The following is a 20,549-nucleotide window of genomic DNA, read 5'->3' on the forward strand; positions in this document are numbered from 1 at the left end:
CCTTAACTTAGCTCAAACAAAACCCGGTGGAATACTTTGTTGATGCTTGAAGAAATTGTCAGGATCAACTCTGGCTTTCACCTTTGTCAACTTGATGAAGTTGTTCTTGAAATACTTGTGCCCATAAACTTTAGATTCATTAAAGTTTGTAAAGTTGCTTGGATTGCTGCCAATATCGTCATCTCTATAGTTGAGAAAAGCCTCCCTTGGTTTCTTGGACACATATGGAGCCATTGCATCATATAATTCTCTTAACAGGTTTATCTGCTTCTCTGTATCAATCCCATCATTTTCTTGCCAATTCGTAGAATATTGAATCAAGAATCTGTATCCAGCTCTATGAGGAAATGGAGTGCTTGTTTCTGAGACCTCACCCATTCTTCCTCCATAAGGGTTAAATTGCGCAAACATTAAGCCCACTTCTAGCATCATCTTCCACAAAGTCTCCAGGCCAGATTTTGGAATCACGACTTTCACATAATCTGACTTACCTTTGGAATAGAATTCTGGTTTTGAAGGTTTCTGGAGCAAAACATCAATGGGTGTTCCTTTGGGAAAATCTGCAAAGAAAAGTGTTGATTCTATCCAGCTTAACTCTTCACAATCAATTTTCTGCAAACCCAATTCAGGAAAGCTTTCATTTATCAATGGAAGAAGTCTGTCAATTTGTCCAAGAAACAAGCCAATAAATGATACTTCAATCATCTTCTCACCCTTTATTGTACTGTTCACAATCGTCGACGTCGCTCTTATGAAAAGATCTTTATCTAGATATGGAGCAACTTCTTGCCACCGATGAAGGATATCAGCTGCACCTTGCTCAATTGTCCTGCCTATCTGGAATATTGTGACTATTTCAGGAACTCTAACCAAATTGATTCTCCATGAAAGAATGACACCGAAGCTTGCTCCACCTCCACCTCTGATTGCCCAAAACAGATCTTCTCCCATGCTTTGTCTGTCGAGAATTGTACCATTGGCATCAACTATTCGTGCATCAATGATGTTGTCCACAGAGAGGCCGAATTTTCTCATCAAGTTTCCGTATCCTCCTCCAGAAAAATGACCTCCAGTGGCTACAGTAGGGCAGACACCACCAGGAAAAGCATGGATCCTACTTTGATTGGCAATCTGATAGTAAAGTTCACCAAGAGTTGCTCCTGCTTCAACCCATGCAGTTTCATTGCTAAGCTGAATCAGAATTTTGTTAAAATTGAACATGTCAAGGATGATAAATGGCACTTCAGAACGATACGAAAGACCCTCGTAATCATGGCCACCACTTCGAACCCTAATCTGCAGGCCACTGGACTTGGCACAAACAACAGTTGCTTGGACATGGGATTCATCTGTGGCTGCTATAATAGCAAGAGGCTTTGGGGTTGCAGGGGTCAAAAATCTCAAATTTTTCACACGGGCTTCTAAGGCAGATTGAAAAGAAGGATCAGAAGGCTTAATGATGGCTTTAGATATTGGGTTAGAGGAGTTAACATGAGAAGGAAGACAGTGGAGAAAGCTTTCCAGGGTTGAATCATCAGAAGCTGCCAAACAAACTAGAGTAATAAAAAGGATAAAAAATACTGAAAGCTTCATATTTGAGGGTGATGGTAATTCTCTTGGTTTGCTACATTAAGACATTTTAACTTGTTTTTATAGGCAATTACTAACCCAAATACTGAACTAATAAAAAATAAAATAAAATAAAATAAAAATATCTAATAAAAATTTATTTAATTGTACTCACAGTTTTAGTCCGGTGATAAATATATTTAAATAAATCTTAAAGTTTTCATATTTTATCAATCTCTAATTTCTATTTAAAAAAAATTATTTAATTGCTTTGCTGAATTATAATAAATTTTATTTTATATTTATTGTACACATTTTTATCTGTTAAAATAAACCTTTTTTTATATTATTGCAGCTAAAATAAATAGAATATATTTTAAAATGTTATTATTGATTTATAATTATAATTTAAATATATAAAATATCAGTTTCTGCTATCTTAGATTTTTTATAATAATAATTTTATTATTTTTTAATTATAAATGTTTTATAATATGTAAATCTTTTATTATATATGAATATTCTATAGATAATTAACAATTATATAATTGGAAAGTAGGTAAAATGTTTTGCCTATTGTTAAAATATGTCCTAACATGGAAACTAATTGCATAAAATGGAAGTAAAATCTTACCCAAAAATTTAAGAATTTCATTAATAAAATTTCTTTAAAAAATGACTCATTGCATTTTTTTTCTTTATCTTATTTATATTTTTATTGACATATACAAAATAATTTTAAAAATAATATTGATAATGTAACAATCAATTTAATTTAAAATTTATAATTAAATGGTTTATATTTTTGTATACTTATCAAATATAAAACTATATTAATTATCTAAAAAATAATTTAAATATTAGAAATGAAATTATAATAGTCAAATTTTAATAATTAATTTTTAAAATATAAAAATAATATTTATATTATTAAAATAAAATTAAAAATAATCGGGATAATATATATAACTAGTTTGAAATGTAAATTGGAATCATCTGTAAAACGGAAAAGGAATTGAAATGAATATTTCTTTATGAGTATTTTATAATTTTCCTTAATTATGATTGGGAAAGCCTCCCTTGCTTCCTTTCTGGCCACATATGAAGCCATTGCATTATATACATTCTTCTTTCTTTTTATAAAATAAATCATACCAAATAAAATTTAACAAATTTATTTACTTCTTTTTTTTGGCCAATTCATAGATTATTGAATCAAGATCTAAATCCAACCCTATGAAAATGGCTGCTAGTTTCTGCAATCCCACTCAATTCGCTGCTAAAAAACATATTTAAGCCATCCGTTTTAAATTATTATTTTACATATTTTAACTGCAGCTACAAATCGCTGTTTTATATTTATTTTTTTTCAATGAATAAAAAATACAGTTAAATTTATAATTTTATTATATATAAAATAAAATTTTTATTAAAATATATTATTATATATAATAAAAAATTAAATTTTCTTTATAATAATTTTAAATTACTATTAAATTATTATTTTGATAATATTAAAGTAATAATTTCACAATTTCCCTATGTTCTAAATCTCAAAATTAGTATTGACTCTTACTCCATAGGGGTTTAAAATTGCAAATCCACATTAGCCCGCTTTAAGCACTGTTTCCACATTGCCTAGGATCAGATCTTTCACATAATGAAACTTTAACTCCAATCTAGACTTAAAAATCAAATGAATTATTATAAAATTAATTAAACAAACAAAATTATTATACAAATATATGGAAACTATACATATATATGGTAATAAATAATTATATGGAATTTACTTGATGCTTTTTTGGATATTCATCATGCTTAATATATATATATATATATATATATATATATAATATTTATAGAACTTAAAATCTAATCTCAGGCTTTTATATGTAATTTCACACTGAATTCTTAGAAAATAAAACTCACTCTAATGTTTTTCCATCAAATTTCCCTTTAAGCAACCTCTCTCGCTGTCTCACATCCTCTCATCTCCTCTCTTCCATTATTCTCCAATTTACAAAATTTTCTTTTAATCGTCAAACTTTATTTCTTGAGTCTCATACTCACAGTGGTGAATCAAAATTACTCAGGATTATTTATGTAAATTTTCTTTAAATTTTAAATAAATAAAAGAAAGATTATTATTAAGTCGTTAGATTTTGAAAAATTTTATTAAACTATTTCTATTTTAAAATTAATCAACTGTAATATTCTTATAGTTTATAAAATTAAATTTTTTATTTCTTCCATTAAAAAATATAGTAATATATCTTAAATATTTATATTATTTAATTTTTATAATTTTAATACATATAAATATTTATATCATTTAGTTTTCAATAAAAATTATAAAAAATATTTTAATGGAATAATTTTGATATAATAATAAACTATTTAATTTTTAAAAAACGTAAAAATCTTACCACCACTGCCCTAAATATTATCTTAACTGCAACTATCTTCACCCATATATTTTTCTTTACATTTTTCTAATTCAGAAAATTCACTTCTAATTTTTAAGATTTTAACTTTAGGTTTTTTTTTTTCAAATTACTTATAAGATTTTACTCATTATTTAATTTATTTTGATATAGTAGATGATATTACATAATATCCGCTCAAAATAAATTATGAGTTGTCGCCATAAAATATGGCTATGTAATAAGAATCTGATAAGTGAACCACCCAAGGAAAGAGAGACTCAGACACTTAAATATCTGGTTTGCGCTCTCCCGATAGGTCGAGCCTTGGTACAGAATTATTATTACCAGGCACACTCCCATCTCGCCTATAATCGCGGGATTACCAACCTATTAGCTGGCGATGTCCCTTATCGAGTAGCTGGCCACATCATCGCTAGATTCTCAGGAAATGCTATACTAATCTCCATCTTCTTACAGTATAAAAGGGGAACAATCACAAAAGTAAATGTATGTTATCTCCAATACTACTCAAGTTCTAAGTAGTCCATTACATTCTCTCTATTTTTCAGTATAGTGACTTGAGCGTCTGAGTGGATGTTGTGGGCACCCACCACCGCCTCACGCTTCCTTTCTTGTAGGTTATAGCCAATCACAGCAAAACTCCATTCCAGCCATATCATTAATCTAATATCATCAACATCATTTGATTCTATTGCTGAAAAATCCATTAAACCCTCTGATGACCGCTGGGTTTCACTACCCTGGTAAGAGGCCGAGCCCTGACTCGCTGTAATACACGGCTAGACTCCGGTATCGGAATTCCAACCGTCCGGTGGAATCTCGGATGTCGGAAACATCTAGAAGGGGAAAACCAGGTTTTTATAAAATGTTTTCATGTTTTTAATGGTTTTAAGTATGAAATTAAATGAGTTTTTGCATGAAAAGTCTTAGGAGGAAAACCCAGGTTCGGCCGCCGAAAGTCAAGTTCGGCCGCCGAACATGCATGCGTTTTGGAGGCACGTTAGGCCCCCGAAAGCATGAGTTAGGGAAGTCCAGGTTCGGCCGCCGAAAGTCAAGTTCGGCCGCCGAACATTGTATGGATGCGGAGGCACATTCGGCCCCCGAACGTGGCCTGGCCAGCCACCTATAAAAGGGGCACTTAGCCGAAATGGGCGAACCTTCTCCCATTTTCGGCCACAGCAAGCTTCTGACCTTCCATTTGCAACTCTTGTGTTCTTCCTCCAAATCTCTTCCATTTTTCTTGAGTTTTAAACTCACATTGCAAGTTTTGAGCATTTAAACCAAGTTTTGGAGCTTTGGAAACTCAGGAGCCCATTTGCTTGGATCTCCGAGTTTAGGTCGTCTCTCTCTCGATCTTCAAGAGGTAAGAGCCGATCTTAAGCTCATTGTATGTTTTAAACAAACATTAAGTTGATTTATGGGTAAAGATGCATGTTTAGGCTTATTGATGAGTTTATGGGTTTTGATGCTTTGATGAACAATGTAGCTTGTTTATGTGTTGTTGGAAGTGTTGTAGATGGGGTATATGATAGTTTGAGACCCCTAGGTGTAATGTATGTGATGTATGCATGTTGTAGAGCGAGATTATGCATGATTAGAGGTTTTGGGAGGCAAGAGGTTCGTTTGAACCAAGTTTCTGCCCTTTGGCAGAAACCAGGTTCGGCAGCCGAAGGGAGTTTCGGCCGCCGAACCCCCTTTGTGGAGGCAGCATTCGGCTGCCGAAGTTGCCCCCGAAAAGAGACTTTCGTCTCTGTCTAGGACTTTCGGCCGCCGAAGGTGCCGCCGAAGGTGCCTGACTTTCGGATCTGTCCAGGGCTTTCGGCCGCCGAAGGTGCCGCCGAAAGTGCCCTGTTCAGCCATTTCATGCATATTTCTATGTGATGTTTTCCTGATGTTTTAGGGGGTTTTTGGGGAGTTTACTAGAGTTATGTTTATGTATGATTGGTCCCTCATTGGAGTCCATCTGTGTAGGTTCGGACCCGAGGAACCGAGGACCTCAGCAGTGAGATAGCTGCTTCAGAGTCTGTAGAGCTTCAGCCAGAGGTGAGTGGAATGAACCTTAAGTTTTTGAATAAATGAAATATAACTTTTTGGAGCATGTTCATGCATCATATATGCCATGTGATATTTTAGGTTGTTTGCATTAGTATTCACGAATATGTTGCATTGCATAATATGATGTGGATGCGGATTGGCTATTGGATGATCCTCTAGTCCTCCTATGGTATGATATGATGATGATACGGTATGGATTGCCAGTGAGGCCCATTCTACGCCCCTGGACTATGTTAAGAGAAAGACCAGTGAGGCCCATTCTACGCCCCTGGCATATTGGAATGTTATGTTATGTTATGTATGTAAGAGAAAGACCAGTGAGGCCCATTCTACACCCCTGGCACGATTGGACTATGTTGAGGACTATAGGTGACAATACCATCCTTATGTGATATGTTTGTGATGTGTTGCATTTCATGGAAGCATGGAATATTTAATATATGTTTTCTCTATTCTGCTCACTGGGCTTTATAGCTCACCCCTCTCCCCTAACCCCAGATGTGCAGGTGCAGGGTAGATCAGGAAGTTAGCCAGAGCATGGAAGATATGTTTATGTAATAGTTAGATGGTGGACATGACAATTGTATTATGATGTAATGTAAAAGTATTTTAAGTTATGTTATGTAATTTGAATATTGAGGATAGAGTTGTGCTTGACCAATACAGCTTGTTAATCCCACTTGTATGTACATGGTCTTTATGATATGAGATATGAGATTATGTTTCAACCAAGCTTATGTATGATGAGATACCCCATTGGAGCTTTTTGATGAGGGCTCCAGTGGAGGTTTATGTTATGTTTATGTTTATGTTCAGGTTGAGCTTGGTTGTTATATGAGAATGTTTACAGGTTTATGAGTTTTGTTGATCATGTATGGGATTAAACAGGATTACAGGTTATGTCAGGCTTGCTACGGTTCCCGGCGGCCTTATGCCGATCTGGATCCTAGCGCCGGTAGCGGTCCGGATTTCCGGGCTGTTACAGAGTGGTATCAGAGCCCTAGGTTCATATGGTCGGACCTAGAGTGTTGGGCTCATAGATGTTATAGAAGGTCAAGCACAATAGGAAAAGTCATGTCCACTAGGATAGGATATGGAGTCCTGTCTTGCATGATGATGTGATATGCCATGATTATATGCATGTGCATAAATGATATGTTATGTATGCTATGTATGTGATGAGGGTTCATGTGTGCCCACATGAACCCTATGACGCTGATGTTTGTGCTATGTGCTGTCTTTCAGAAAACAGGATGAGAGGAACTCGTCGATCAGCAAGATTGACTAGAGTACCACCTGAGGATGAGGGCATGAGCGCCCGTCCTCCAACATTGCCTAGGGCAATGTCTAGCAGGTCCAACAGGGACAGAGCAGTGAGAGACCCTAGAAGGTCTTTAGATCTGGGAAGAAGCAGATCAGTACGAGGAACAGTTCAAGGTGGTATGTCAGAAGATGTGGGAGATGACATGGATGTGGACCAGAGGAGGGATGGCAGTTTGGGGATGAGTATGTCAGAGGAAGGCATGGGAGAGTCCCAAGGAGGCACTCAGGCCTCGGGTTTTGTTCAGCCACCTCATTACCCACCTTTCTCACAGAATCCCGGGTATTCGATGGGAGGTACATCGAATTACCCTAGTTTTAGCCCTTACCCCACACAGATGCCATACCCACCATATTACCCACCATACCCACAGTACCCTATGTATCCACCCCCACCCTATCACCCAAATCCAGCAAACCCTATCTCAGGGGATGCTGCACCTCCTCCACCACTAGCAGCACCTACTGTCCCAGAAGCCCAAATACCTCAACCTAGCTCATCTGGAGGGAGCAAGGTCAGAATGACTGATTATATGAAGTTGGGTGCTCCCCAGTTTGAAACCGGTGATGACCCATTTGTGTACCTTGAGAGGGACAAGGCGATAACAGATGAAATTGGAGCTGATGACAGTAGAGCCATTCAGATGGCTGGTTTCACTTTGAAATGCAAGAAGGCCCGTGAGTGGTTCAAGAACTATGTGAAATCGAGGGTGGATAGTCTATCATGGGAGGAGTTTGCAAATGAATTTGCAGGGTGGGCTTTCCCTGATAGTTCAAAGGAATTGAAGATGATAGAATTCGAGCAGTTGAGGCAAACTGATGACATGAGTGTAGACGAATATACTGACAGGTTTATGGAGTTGCTGCCATTTGCTGGGCAGGACCTTAATACAGACCAGAAGAAGTCAAGGAGGTACATCATGAAGCTCCATTCCAGGTATTCCTCCTTGATACAGTCAGCAGATAGAGAGAGTTTTCATGCCATAGTAGACATGGCTAGGAGGATGGAGGCTAGTGCTATCATCGAGGGAAAAGTCAAACAGTCAGCAGCACAGCCTTCTGGTTCCAAAACCCCAGGTAAGGGAAAAGTGGATCCTTCTTCCTTAAGCTCAGGTAGTAAGAGGTGGGGCAGTACCACCAAGAAGTTTAAGAAGAACAAGTTCTGGAACAAGATCAAGTCAGGTCTGGGATTAGGAAGTGGCTCGAGCTTAGGTGCAGATAATGCTGTATGTAAGAAATGTGGGAGACCGCACAGAGGAGTATGTCTGGTTGGGATGTCAGCCTGCTTCAGATGTGGGCAGGAGGGACACATGGCACGAGAGTGTCCTAGAGCAGCTTTTGTGACACAGTCTCAGCAGACAGCTTCTGGTAGTGTGGCACAGCCAGTAGCTCCAGCCATGACACAGGCCAGCGGTAGAGGCAGAGGGAGAGGGTCAGCCTCTTCTTCAGCAGGGTTCAGAGGTGAGGGTCCGTCAGCTCCAGCAAGGATCTTCACCATGACACAGCAGGAGGCAGATGCATCTAACACCGTGGTGGCAGGTAATTTAGTCATTGGGTGTTCTGATGTGTATGCATTAATGGACCCTGGTGCATCTCATTCTTTTATTGCTCCGAGGGCCGTAGAGAGGTTGGGATTAATGGTCTCTGGGTTAGAGTGTCCTCTCTGGGTCAGTGGACCCAAGTGTGATCCATCAGTGGCAGAGTCAGTCTGTCAGTGTAGTCCAGTTTTTGTTGATGGGAGATGCATGTCCGCCGACCTTGTGGTTCTAGAGTTGACAGATTTTGACGTCATTCTAGGGATGGACTGGTTATCTACCCATGGCGCTACCTTGGACTGCAGGGACAAGGTAGTCAGGTTCAGAGGTCAGGATGGATCAGAGGTCGTCTTCAGAGGAGACAGGAGGGGTACACCTAGAGGTTTGATCTCATCTCTTCAGGCTCGTAGGTTGCTTAGGAGGGGATGTCAGGGGTATTTAGCTCATGTGAGAGAGCTAGACAGTCAGATTAGAGAGCCCGCCGCAGTGCCAGTGGTCAATGAGTTTTTAGATGTGTTCCCAGACGAGTTGTCAGGTTTACCACCTGTTAGGGAGATAGAGTTCGAGATTGAATTGATGCCTGGAACTAGACCGATCTCTATCCCTCCCTACAGGATGGCTCCAGCCGAGTTAAAGGAATTGAAAGAACAGTTGCAAGAATTGGTAGACAAGGGTTTCATCCGACCGAGTACCTCACCTTGGGGTGCTCCAGTGCTGTTTGTAAGAAAGAAGGATGGATCCCTTAGACTTTGTATCGACTACAGGCAGTTGAACAAAGTCACTACCAAGAATAAGTACCCATTGCCAAGGATCGACGATCTATTCGACCAGCTAACAGGAGCGGGTTGTTTCTCCAAAATAGATCTGAGATCTGGGTATCATCAGTTGAGGATCAGAGAGGAGGATGTGCCAAAGACAGCTTTCAGGACCAGATATGGGCACTATGAGTTCCTTGTGATGCCGTTCGGGCTGACCAACGCCCCTGCAGCATTCATGGACCTCATGAACAGAGTGTTTAGCCAGTACCTGGATCACTTTGTTATTGTCTTCATAGATGATATCTTGGTGTATTCCAGGAATGCAGAGGAGCATGCCCATCATCTGAGGTTGGTCCTACAGACCTTGAGGAAACATGGCTTGTATGCCAAGTTCTCCAAGTGTGAGTTCTGGCTAAGGAGCATTTCGTTCTTGGGGCATGTAGTGTCAGAGAATGGTATAGAGGTAGACCCCAAGAAGACAGAAACTGTGGCTAACTGGCCTAGACCCACTTCAGTGACGGAGATCAGGAGTTTCTTGGGTTTGGCAGGTTACTACAGGAGGTTCGTTCAGGACTTCTCGAAAATTGCAGCTCCTCTGACTAGACTAACCAGGAAGAATCAGAAGTTTCTGTGGACCGACCAGTGTGAGGAGAGTTTTGAAGAGCTTAAGAAGAGGTTGACTTCAGCACCAGTTTTAGCTCTGCCATCTAGTGATGAAGACTTTACAGTCTTTTGTGATGCGTCCCGTGTGGGACTGGGTTGCGTACTAATGCAGAATGAGAGGGTGATTGCTTATGCTTCTAGGCAGCTGAAGAAGCATGAGTTGAATTACCCCACACATGACCTTGAGATGGCAGCAGTAATCTTTGCACTCAAAATGTGGAGGCATTACCTCTATGGGGTAAAATGTGAGATCTTCACCGATCATAAAAGCCTGCAGTACATCCTGAGTCAAAGAGATTTGAATTTGAGACAGAGGAGATGGGTAGAGCTGCTGAGTGACTATGATTGCAAGATTCAATATCATCCGAGTAAGGCGAATGTCGTGGCAGACGCCCTAAGCCGGAAGTCACTAGGCAGTCTATCCCACATCACGGCAGAGAGGAGACCAGTGGTGAAGGAGTTTTACAAGCTCATTGAGGAAGGTCTACAGTTGGAGTTATCTGGTATAGGTGCCTTGGTCGCTCAGATGAAAGTGACACCCGTGTTTCTGGAGCAGGTGGCTCAGAAACAGCATGAGGACCCAGAGTTAGTGAAGATTGCCAGGACTGTTCAGTCAGGCAAGGACAGTGAGTTCAGATTCGACAATAAGGGGATCCTCCGCTATGGGAGTCGATTGTGTGTACCAGATGACATAGGGCTAAAAGGAGACATTATGAGAGAGGCTCATAATGCAAGATACAGCGTTCACCCTGGAGCCACCAAAATGTATCAGGATCTGAAAAGAGTATATTGGTGGCCAGCTATGAAGAGGGAAGTGGCACAATTTGTGTCAGCCTGCGAGGTATGCCAGAGGGTGAAGCTGGAACATCAGAAGCCGGCTGGAATGCTTAACCCGCTACCTATTCCAGAATGGAAATGGGAAAATATAGCTATGGACTTCATAGTGGGGTTACCGGCGACGTCCAATAGATTAGACTCCATATGGGTGATTGTGGACAGACTCACCAAATCTGCTCACTTCATCCCTGTCAGGAGTGGCTATTCTGTGGACAAGTTGGCGCAGGTATACGTTGATGAGATAGTCAGACTGCATGGGGTTCCTGTTTCTATAGTGTCAGATAGAGGGCCCCAGTTCACCTCCAGGTTTTGGCGGAGTCTGCAGAGTGCTATGGGTACCAGGTTGGATTTCAGTACTGCCTTCCATCCCCAGACCGATGGACAGTCAGAAAGGACCATCCAGACAATAGAAGATATGCTCAGAATGTGTGTGCTGGATTTTGGCGGTTCTTGGAGGCAGCATCTACCTTTGGTGGAGTTTGCCTACAATAACAGCCATCATGCTAGCATCGGGATGGCTCCATATGAAGCTTTGTATGGGAGGAAGTGCAGATCACCCGTCTGTTGGGAGGAAGTAGGAGAGAAGGCCTTGGCAGGGCCTGAGTTAGTAGAGATTACCAGCAGGGTGGTACCCATCATCAGAGAGAGAATCAAAACTACTACAAGCAGGCAGAAGAGTTATGCAGACCTCCACAGGAAACAGGTAGACTTTCAGGAGGGGGATCTAGTATTGCTCAAGGTGTCTCCAATGAAAGGGGTGGTTCGGTTTGGTAAAAAGGGTAAGCTAGCTCCACGATACATCGGACCCTTTGAAGTCTTGCAAAAGATTGGGAGTGCATCGTACAAGCTGGACTTGCCTGCGTCTATGGAAAGAATCCATCCGGTTTTCCATGTTTCAATGCTAAGGAAGTACGTGTCAGATCCGAGCAAGGTTCTTAGTGAGCCTGATGTAGAGATCCAAGAGGATCTCACCTATGTAGAGCAGCCAGTGCGGATTCTTGACACTCAGATCAGAAAGTTGAGGAACAAGGAAATCCCAATGGTGAAAGTCCTTTGGAACCACCACAATATAGAAGAATGTACCTGGGAGACACGGGAGTCCATGCTCCAGCAATATCCCCACCTCTTTTAAGGTGAGTCCCTATGTGTTTTGTATGTATGTTATGTTATTTTACTATGCATGTACTAGTTGAGGAACATTCGGGGACGAATGTTCTTAAGGGGGGAGAATGTAATACCCGGCTAGACTCCGGTATCGGAATTCCAACCGTCCGGTGGAATCTCGGATGTCGGAAACATCTAGAAGGGGAAAACCAGGTTTTTATAAAATGTTTTCATGTTTTTAATGGTTTTAAGTATGAAATTAAATGAGTTTTTGCATGAAAAGTCTTAGGAGGAAAACCCAGGTTCGGCCGCCGAAAGTCAAGTTCGGCCGCCGAACATGCATGCGTTTTGGAGGCACGTTAGGCCCCCAAAAGCATGAGTTAGGGAAGTCCAGGTTCGGCCGCCGAAAGTCAAGTTCGGCCGCCGAACATTGCATGGATGCGGAGGCACATTCGGCCCCCGAACGTGGCCTGGCCAGCCACCTATAAAAGGGGCACTTAGCCGAAATGGGCGAACCTTCTCCCATTTTCGACCACAGCAAGCTTCCGACCTTCCCTTTGCAACTCTTGTGTTCTTCCTCCAAATCTCTTCCATTTTTCTTGAGTTTTAAACTCACATTGCAAGTTTTGAGCATTTAAACCAAGTTTTGGAGCTTTGGAAACTCAGGAGCCCATTTGCTTGGATCTCCGAGTTTAGGTCGTCTCTCTCTCGATCTTCAAGAGGTAAGAGCCGATCTTAAGCTCATTGTATGTTTTAAACAAGCATTAAGTTGATTTATGGGTAAAGATGCATGTTTAGGCTTATTGATGAGTTTATGGGTTTTGATGCTTTGATGAACAATGTAGCTTGTTTATGTGTTGTTGGAAGTGTTGTAGATGGGGTATATGATAGTTTGAGACCCCTAGGTGTAATGTATGTGATGTATGCATGTTGTAGAGCGAGATTATGCATGATTAGAGGTTTTGGGAGGCAAGAGGTTCGTTTGAACCAAGTTTCTGCCCTTTGGCAGAAACTAGGTTCGGCAGCCGAAGGGAGTTTCGGCCGCCGAACCCCCTTTGTGGAGGCAGCATTCGGCTGCCGAAGTTGCCCCCGAAAAGAGACTTTCGTCTCTGTCTGGGACTTTCGGCCGCCGAAGGTGCCGCCGAAGGTGCCTGACTTTCGGATCTGTCCAGGGCTTTCGGCCGCCGAAGGTGCCGCCGAAAGTGCCCTGTTCAGCCATTTCATGCATATTTCTATATGATGTTTTCCTGATGTTTTAGGGGGTTTTTGGGGAGTTTACTAGAGTTATGTTTATGTATGATTGGTCCCTCATTGGAGTCCACCTGTGTAGGTTCGGACCCGAGGAACCGAGGACCTCAGCAGTGAGATAGCTGCTTCAGAGTCTGTAGAGCTTCAGCCAGAGGTGAGTGGAATGAACCTTAAGTTTTTGAATAAATGAAATATAACTTTTTGGAGCATGTTCATGCATCATATATGCCATGTGATATTTTAGGTTATTTGCATTAGTATTCACGAATATGTTGCATTGCATAATATGATGTGGATGCGGATTGGCTCAGCCAGAGGTGAGTGGAATGAACCTTAAGTTTTTGAATAAATGAAATATAACTTTTTGGAGCATGTTCATGCATCATATATGCCATGTGATATTTTAGGTTGTTTGCATTAGTATTCACGAATATGTTGCATTGCATAATATGATGTGGATGCGGATTGGCTATTGGATGATCCTCTAGTCCTCCTATGGTATGATATGATGATGATACGGTATGGATTGCCAGTGAGGCCCATTCTACGCCCCTGGACTATATTAAGAGAAAGACCAGTGAGGCCCATTCTACGCCCCTGGCATATTGGAATGTTATGTTATGTTATGTATGTAAGAGAAAGACAAGTGAGGCCCATTCTATGCCCCTGGCACGATTGGACTATGTTGAGGACTATAGGTGACAATACCATCCTTATGTGATATGTTTGTGATGTGTTGCATTTCATGGAAGCATGGAATATTTAATATATGTTTTCTCTATTCTGCTCACTGGGCTTTATAGCTCACCCCTCTCCCCTAACCCCAGATGTGCAGGTGCAGGGTAGATCAGGAAGTTAGCCAGAGCATGGAAGATATGTTTATGTAATAGTTAGATGGTGGACATGACAATTGTATTATGATGTAATGTAAAAGTGTTTTAAGTTATGTTATGTAATTTGAATATTGAGGATAGAGTTGTGCTTGACCAATACAGCTTGTTAATCCCACTTGTATGTACATGGTCTTTATGATATGAGATATGAGATTATGTTTCAACCAAGCTTATGTATGATGAGATACCCCATTGGAGCTTTTTGATGAGGGCTCCAGTGGAGGTTTATGTTATGTTTATGTTTATGTTCAGGTTGAGCTTGGTTGTTATATGAGAATGTTTACAGGTTTATGAGTTTTGTTGATCATGTATGGGATTAAACAGGATTACAGGTTATGTCAGGCTTGCTACAGTTCCCGGCGGCCTTATGCCGATCTGGATCCTAGCGCCGGTAGCGGTCCGGATTTCCGGGCTGTTACACTCGCGGTTGTCGAAGCCGGTCAAAAATAACGTTTCCGGTTATCAACAATTTTACAACAGCAGATAATGGTAAACGATCGAATCCACAGAGAATTGTAAACTTATCTATTTTTCTCAACAAGACCAAGAGATTAAACTGAATGAGAAACTGAAAGCAAGTAACTGGAAGCGGAACAAAAGTAAAGTGCAATAAAAGTAAAAAGGGGGGGTTTTTGAAATCGATTTGATTAGCAAACTACTGAAAGCAATTAAATAAGCAAGTAATTAAAATAAAGAGAAATTCAATATGAGAAAAGTCTAGTTGAAGAGATGGATCCACTTTGGTTGTTTAGATTGATCATTGAAACTTATGTTCTCTTGATTGATTCAATAGATTAGTTATGGAGGTGGAAGACGCTTCTCACTACCATGTCTCTCCTTATGATTAAATCAATTAGGGAACGTCCTCTAATTAATTACTAATTAACAAATTGCCAAGGAACGTCCTTGGGCCTTAGGTAGGGCTGTGCAATCGGTCGGTTCGGTTCCGAACCGAACCGAACCGATAAAACCGAAAACCGATTTGTTAAAATTTATAAAACCGAAAAAACCGATTATGAAGGTATAACCGAACCGAATCGAACCGATAAAAATTGGTTCGGTTCGGTTCGATTCGATTCAAACCGAAATCTGTATTTTTTTTTTAATTTTTTATTTCTAATTTCAACAAAATAATTTAATAAATATTCTATTAAAAACCATGGCCAGAAGTCGCAGATGAGAAAAACTCCTCGCAACCCAGTCCTAGATGAGAGAAGCGTTCACCTGTCCTTGAGCCACGGGAAAACTGAAAGAGCCTTTAACTTTCCCTTCTACACTGTAAACCTTATAGCTAGCGACTCGCTTCTTTCGTTGCAGCTCCGGATCATTGAAACTCCAGCTCTTAGAAACAGACCCACTTGCAGACTTGCCCTTTTTGAACCGAACATCATTGTTGCCGACCTGGGTTTGGGCTTGGGATTGTGTTGGGTAGACGGAGGATGCATAGGAGGCACTATAACATCTGAGATCTTGCATGTTACTGACACCGGACGATGAAGTGGGACCCATATCTCCGGCACCAACAGAGAACGCAACCCAATCCCAGATGAGAGAAATGAAGCATATGCAGAAAATTATATAAATTTGGACATATATTACCTCTTCTTCACCGTCTTCATCCTCGTCATCGTTTTCCTCCTCGTCGTCGTCGTCATCGTCATCGTCATCTCCGCCTTCACCATCGTCATCGTCGTCTCCGCCTTCACCATCGTCATCTTCATCGTCATCCTCGTCGTCGTCTGCCGACTGAACCGGTGACCCTCTGGAGGATTGTAAGACCTGAACCTCGTCGTCTTCATCGTCCTCGCCCCCCTCATCAGTCATCATCGTCTTCGTAGTCTTCGTCGTCCTCATCTTTCGGGAGAATAGGGGTGGGGGAATCGGGAGATTGGAGTTTGGAGAATGTGGAAAATGGGATGGAGGGGGTTGGGGTGCTGGCCTGCTGGGTTGGGTTGGGTTGGGTTGGGCTGGGTTGGGTTGGGTTCGGTTTTTCGGTTTGATCGGTTATTTAACATGTTTAAACCGAACCGAACCGAAAACCGAATAATTTTAAATCTACTAACCGAACCAAACCGATCTTTCCGACTAACCGAACCAAACCGATCTTTCCGACTAACCGAACCGATAAACCTAATTTAATCGGTTCGGTTCAGTTTTTCGGTTTAGACCGAGAATTGCTCAGCCCTAGCCTTAGGCATCAAAACAATTGTCAATTGCATGAAGAAAGAGAGAGATCCAATCCTAGCTACTCAAATGCATGAGATGTTGCTAGATCATACAATTCTTTAGTTATTACACCAAGTGTTCTTATGTTAGAATAATTCCAGCAATTACGGACTAAAAATTATCCCAACTAACCTTGCAATCAAGAATCAAGTGGCCAATTTGATCAAAACAACAAAGTAATCAAAGATTCAAGCACCAAATTGTATGAATATTGAACAAATCAAAGACAAATAGTTTATGCTCAGATCTCACAATCCATAAAACAACCTTAGTTTCAACCAATCTTCAACTAGAATAAAAGGTTTCAGCCACTCATGGCTCAAACAAAACAGAAAATAAAAGGAGAACACAAAGGAAGATGAACCGAATTGATGGAGACTTGGTGCGCCTTGCTTGGCCGGATAGGGGAGGAGTTGCTGTCCAATCTGCCTTGGATGGCCTCTTTAAGATCTTTAAATATGTTTTAAGGTGCTGTCTTAGGGTTTCAAGAGGCTGCCCACGTTTTTAAAGACTGCCCAAAATGCCCTTGGTCTAAGATGTGCCATCCATGCACATGTGTGAAGGGAAAAACGTGGGGCATGTGTGGCTTGTGCAAGAATGGGTCTTTTGGTCTTTGTTTGCTGCTCAAGTGTCTTTAAGATGCTGCCCAAGGTGCCCAAGGTGCCCAAGTCTTGTCTTCATACTCTCCTTGCCGCCCATGCACAATTAAGGAAGGTGGAGCCTCCTTTGCAATTTGAATTTTGAATGTGCAAGGCATGTGGTGGCAAGTATGTGATCTTTGGATTTGGCTTCCTTAATAAGCTGGATTTTGAAATTCAAAATTGAATATGAATCTTGAAGATTTGAATTTCAAAATACTTTCCTTATTTGGCTCTTCATATATGGCAACTTGAGACTTGGCTTCTTGAATAAGGAAGAGGCTACTTGGAGATTTGAAATTTGAATTGCAAATTGCTTTGGCTGAATGTTCTTTCCTTCTTTGCCACTTTCCTTATTTAGAACTTTCCTTATTTAGCTTCACTTGAATTCAATTTGGCAGGCTTGCACTCCTTTGCTCCAATTAAGGCAGTTTTAGGGGGATTTTCTCCAAAATGTCATTTTACTCCATTTTATGCAAAATAATGTCAAGAGCACTAAATTAAGCAGAAATCATATAAATAATAATCAATAATATCAAGATAAAATGGACTAAAATATGTTCTATCAAATACCCCCACACCTAGCCTTTTGCTTGTCCTCAAGCAAATAAACATAGTCAAATAAGCTTTCTTTGCTACTTGATCCTTATTTCCACTTAAGCTCTTACTCAAGACACCTATTTTGAATCATTGCAGTGAAGAATATATGTATGAAGATTACTCACATTCTTTCCTCGTTTCCCTTTACTTACCACGGCTAGGATTTGTTTTACTCAAGAGAGAGATCATACATGCACATATTATTTGTTCAGATAAGACTCTTTTTAGCTTTCGAATTGACTTGCCCTTACCTTGAAGTACTTTATTCAGTCTTTTACACTTAGATTTTGCTTGAAAAGGTCACCAACCTTTTGACGTGAAGGTACATATTTGTGATACCCACCCCTAGTTACTCAGTTGGTCACCTGTCCAAGTGGCTACTAGTTCTGTTCATAGTCTTTTGACCATTGGAACAATTTTTAATTTGTACTTTTGAGGTCTTTGCCTTTGCTGAATTTTCTTTCTCTCAATGATTTGGGCAAATCAACACCAATTACTAAAGCAAGTCATGTTAAGTTTATTCACACAATTTCAATTCATTCTCTCTAATGAGTGTCATCAATATATTTTTCACCATGGCAAACTCAAAGATTCAATTCAAAAGGCAATTCTCAAACATGAATATAACTCACTGCAATTGATTCAACATAAGTTTAAAGAGTCATCACATCAATGGGGTCATGGAAAGAAAAACTCATCCAACATAGTTCATCAGTTTGAGTAGAGCAAAACAAAAAGAAGAAGAAGAAGGTTGTGGTTGTGTGTGTGTTATTGAAAGCATAAATGAAAACAAACTAAAGGAAAACTGAAAGCAAAACTGAATAAGCAAAAATAGCAAATTCTGAAAGGAAAAAAATGAAAAAAATTTCGCAGACTGAAATCTATGTAAATTCGCAGAACTGAAAGGAAGGAGAAGAAGAAAAGAAGAGGAAGAAGAGAAGAAGAAGAGAAGAAGAAGAGAAGAAATATGCACCCCACACCTAAATCATGTATTGTCCTCAATGTATAAAAAACATAAAAGAACAAAGGAAACTGAGTACTCCCCTGGGGTGTGGTGTGCATGGAATGATCACTTAGGCAGAATGAGTGACGAACAGATGTTTGTCTGGAAAGTCTTCCTTGACTGGGCAAGGCGCAGAGCTAGATGGGAGCCGGCTGAGGTGATCAGCTACAAGATTTTCTTTTCCTTTCTTGTCTCTTATCTCCATATCAAACTCTTGTAATAGAAGAATCCACCGAATGAGTCTCGATTTTGCTTCCTTTTTCTTGATCAAATATCGCAAAGCTGCATGGTCAGAATAGACAATGACTTTGGTCCCCAAGAGATATGGTCTGAATTTCTCTAAAGCAAATACAACAGCTAAGAGCTCCTTTTCTGTTGTTGTGTAGTTGCTTTGTGTAGCATCCAGTGTGCGAGAGGCATAGTGAATGATGTGGGGTGAGTTTCCCACACGTTGCCCCAAGACTGCTCCTACTGCATAGTTGCTTGCATCACACATGATTTCAAAGGGCAAGTTCCAATCAGGTGCTTGAATAACTGGGGCAGTCATAAGCAATTTCTTTATCAGATCAAATGCAGTTTTGCAACTTGTATCAAAATCAAAAGTCACATCTTGTTGGAGCAATTTGCATAATGGCAATGTACTTTTAGAGAAATCTTTGATGAATCTTCTATAGAACCCTGCATGGCCAAGGAATGACCGAATTTCCCTAACATTTGTGGAATAAGGCAGATTTTTGATGGTATCCACCTTAGCTTTGTCTACTTCAATTCCCTTAGCTGAAACAACATGACCTAAAACCATACCTTAATTAACCATAAAATGACATTTTTCATAATTAAGTACAAGGTTAGATTCAAGGCATCTTTGTAGGATCTTTTCCAAGTTGGCAAGGCATTCTTCAAAATAGTTGCCATGTACTGTGAAGTCATCCATAAACACTTCAATTGTCCTACCCACATAGTCAGAGAATATGCTCATCAAGTATCCCTGAAAGGTGGCAGGTGCATTGCATAGTCCAAATGGCATTCTTCTGAAGGCAAAAGTGTCAAAAGGACAAGTGAAGGTGGTCTTCTCTTGGTCCTTTGGGGCAACTGGAATCTGATAAAAATCTGAATAATCATCAAGACAACAATAATGGGACTTACCTGCAAGCCTTTCAAGCATTTGATCAATGAAAGGTAGTGGGAAGTGGTCTTTCCTTGTTGCAGCAGTTAGCTTTCTGTAGTCCATGCACACTCTCCATCCATTCTGAACTCTTGTGGGAACAAGTTCTCCTTCAGCATTTGGAACAATGGTAATTCCAGTTTTCTTCGAAACTACATGCACAGGACTTACCCATTTGCTATCAGAGATAGGATAGATAATACCTGCGTCTAGGAGCTTGACTATCTCCTTTTTCACCACTTCCATCATAGGAGGATTCAGTCTTATTTGAGCATCTCTAATTGGCTTGTATTCATCCTCCATGTGTATTCTATGCATGCATGTGGAAGGAGAAATACCTTTGATGTCATCTATGGTCCACCCTATGGCTCCTTTATGTTTCTACAATACTTCCAAGAGGCTTGCTTCTTCATGTTGGCTCAACTCATTGGACACTATTACTGGTAGTGTCTTGTCAGCTCCCAAGCACATGTATTTCAGATGGC

General features: G+C 40.3%; 2 protein-coding genes across 2 annotated transcripts; both read right to left on the reverse strand.

Annotated features, from left to right (window-relative positions):
- Nucleotides 1-12: 12 nt before the first annotated feature.
- Nucleotides 13-10,714, reverse strand: LOC110617867 (berberine bridge enzyme-like 7). The gene is made up of 2 exons (XM_043957336.1): nucleotides 10,691-10,714; nucleotides 13-1,587 (listed from the first exon to the last, which is right to left on the reverse strand). Exons 1-2 carry the CDS (start codon nucleotides 10,712-10,714, stop codon nucleotides 13-15), a joined length of 1,599 nt encoding a protein of 532 aa, XP_043813271.1.
- Nucleotides 10,715-15,635: 4,921 nt separating this feature from the next.
- On the reverse strand, nucleotides 15,636-16,256 carry LOC110617870 (zinc finger protein 652-B). Its single transcript, XM_021760873.1, has one exon. The coding sequence runs from the start codon at nucleotides 16,254-16,256 to the stop codon at nucleotides 15,636-15,638; it is 621 nt and encodes a 206-aa protein (XP_021616565.1).
- Between the last annotated feature and the right edge of the window lie 4,293 nt (nucleotides 16,257-20,549).

This window comes from Manihot esculenta, chromosome 6, assembly GCF_001659605.2.
Source record: "Manihot esculenta cultivar AM560-2 chromosome 6, M.esculenta_v8, whole genome shotgun sequence".
Lineage (NCBI taxonomy): Eukaryota > Viridiplantae > Streptophyta > Magnoliopsida > Malpighiales > Euphorbiaceae > Manihot > Manihot esculenta.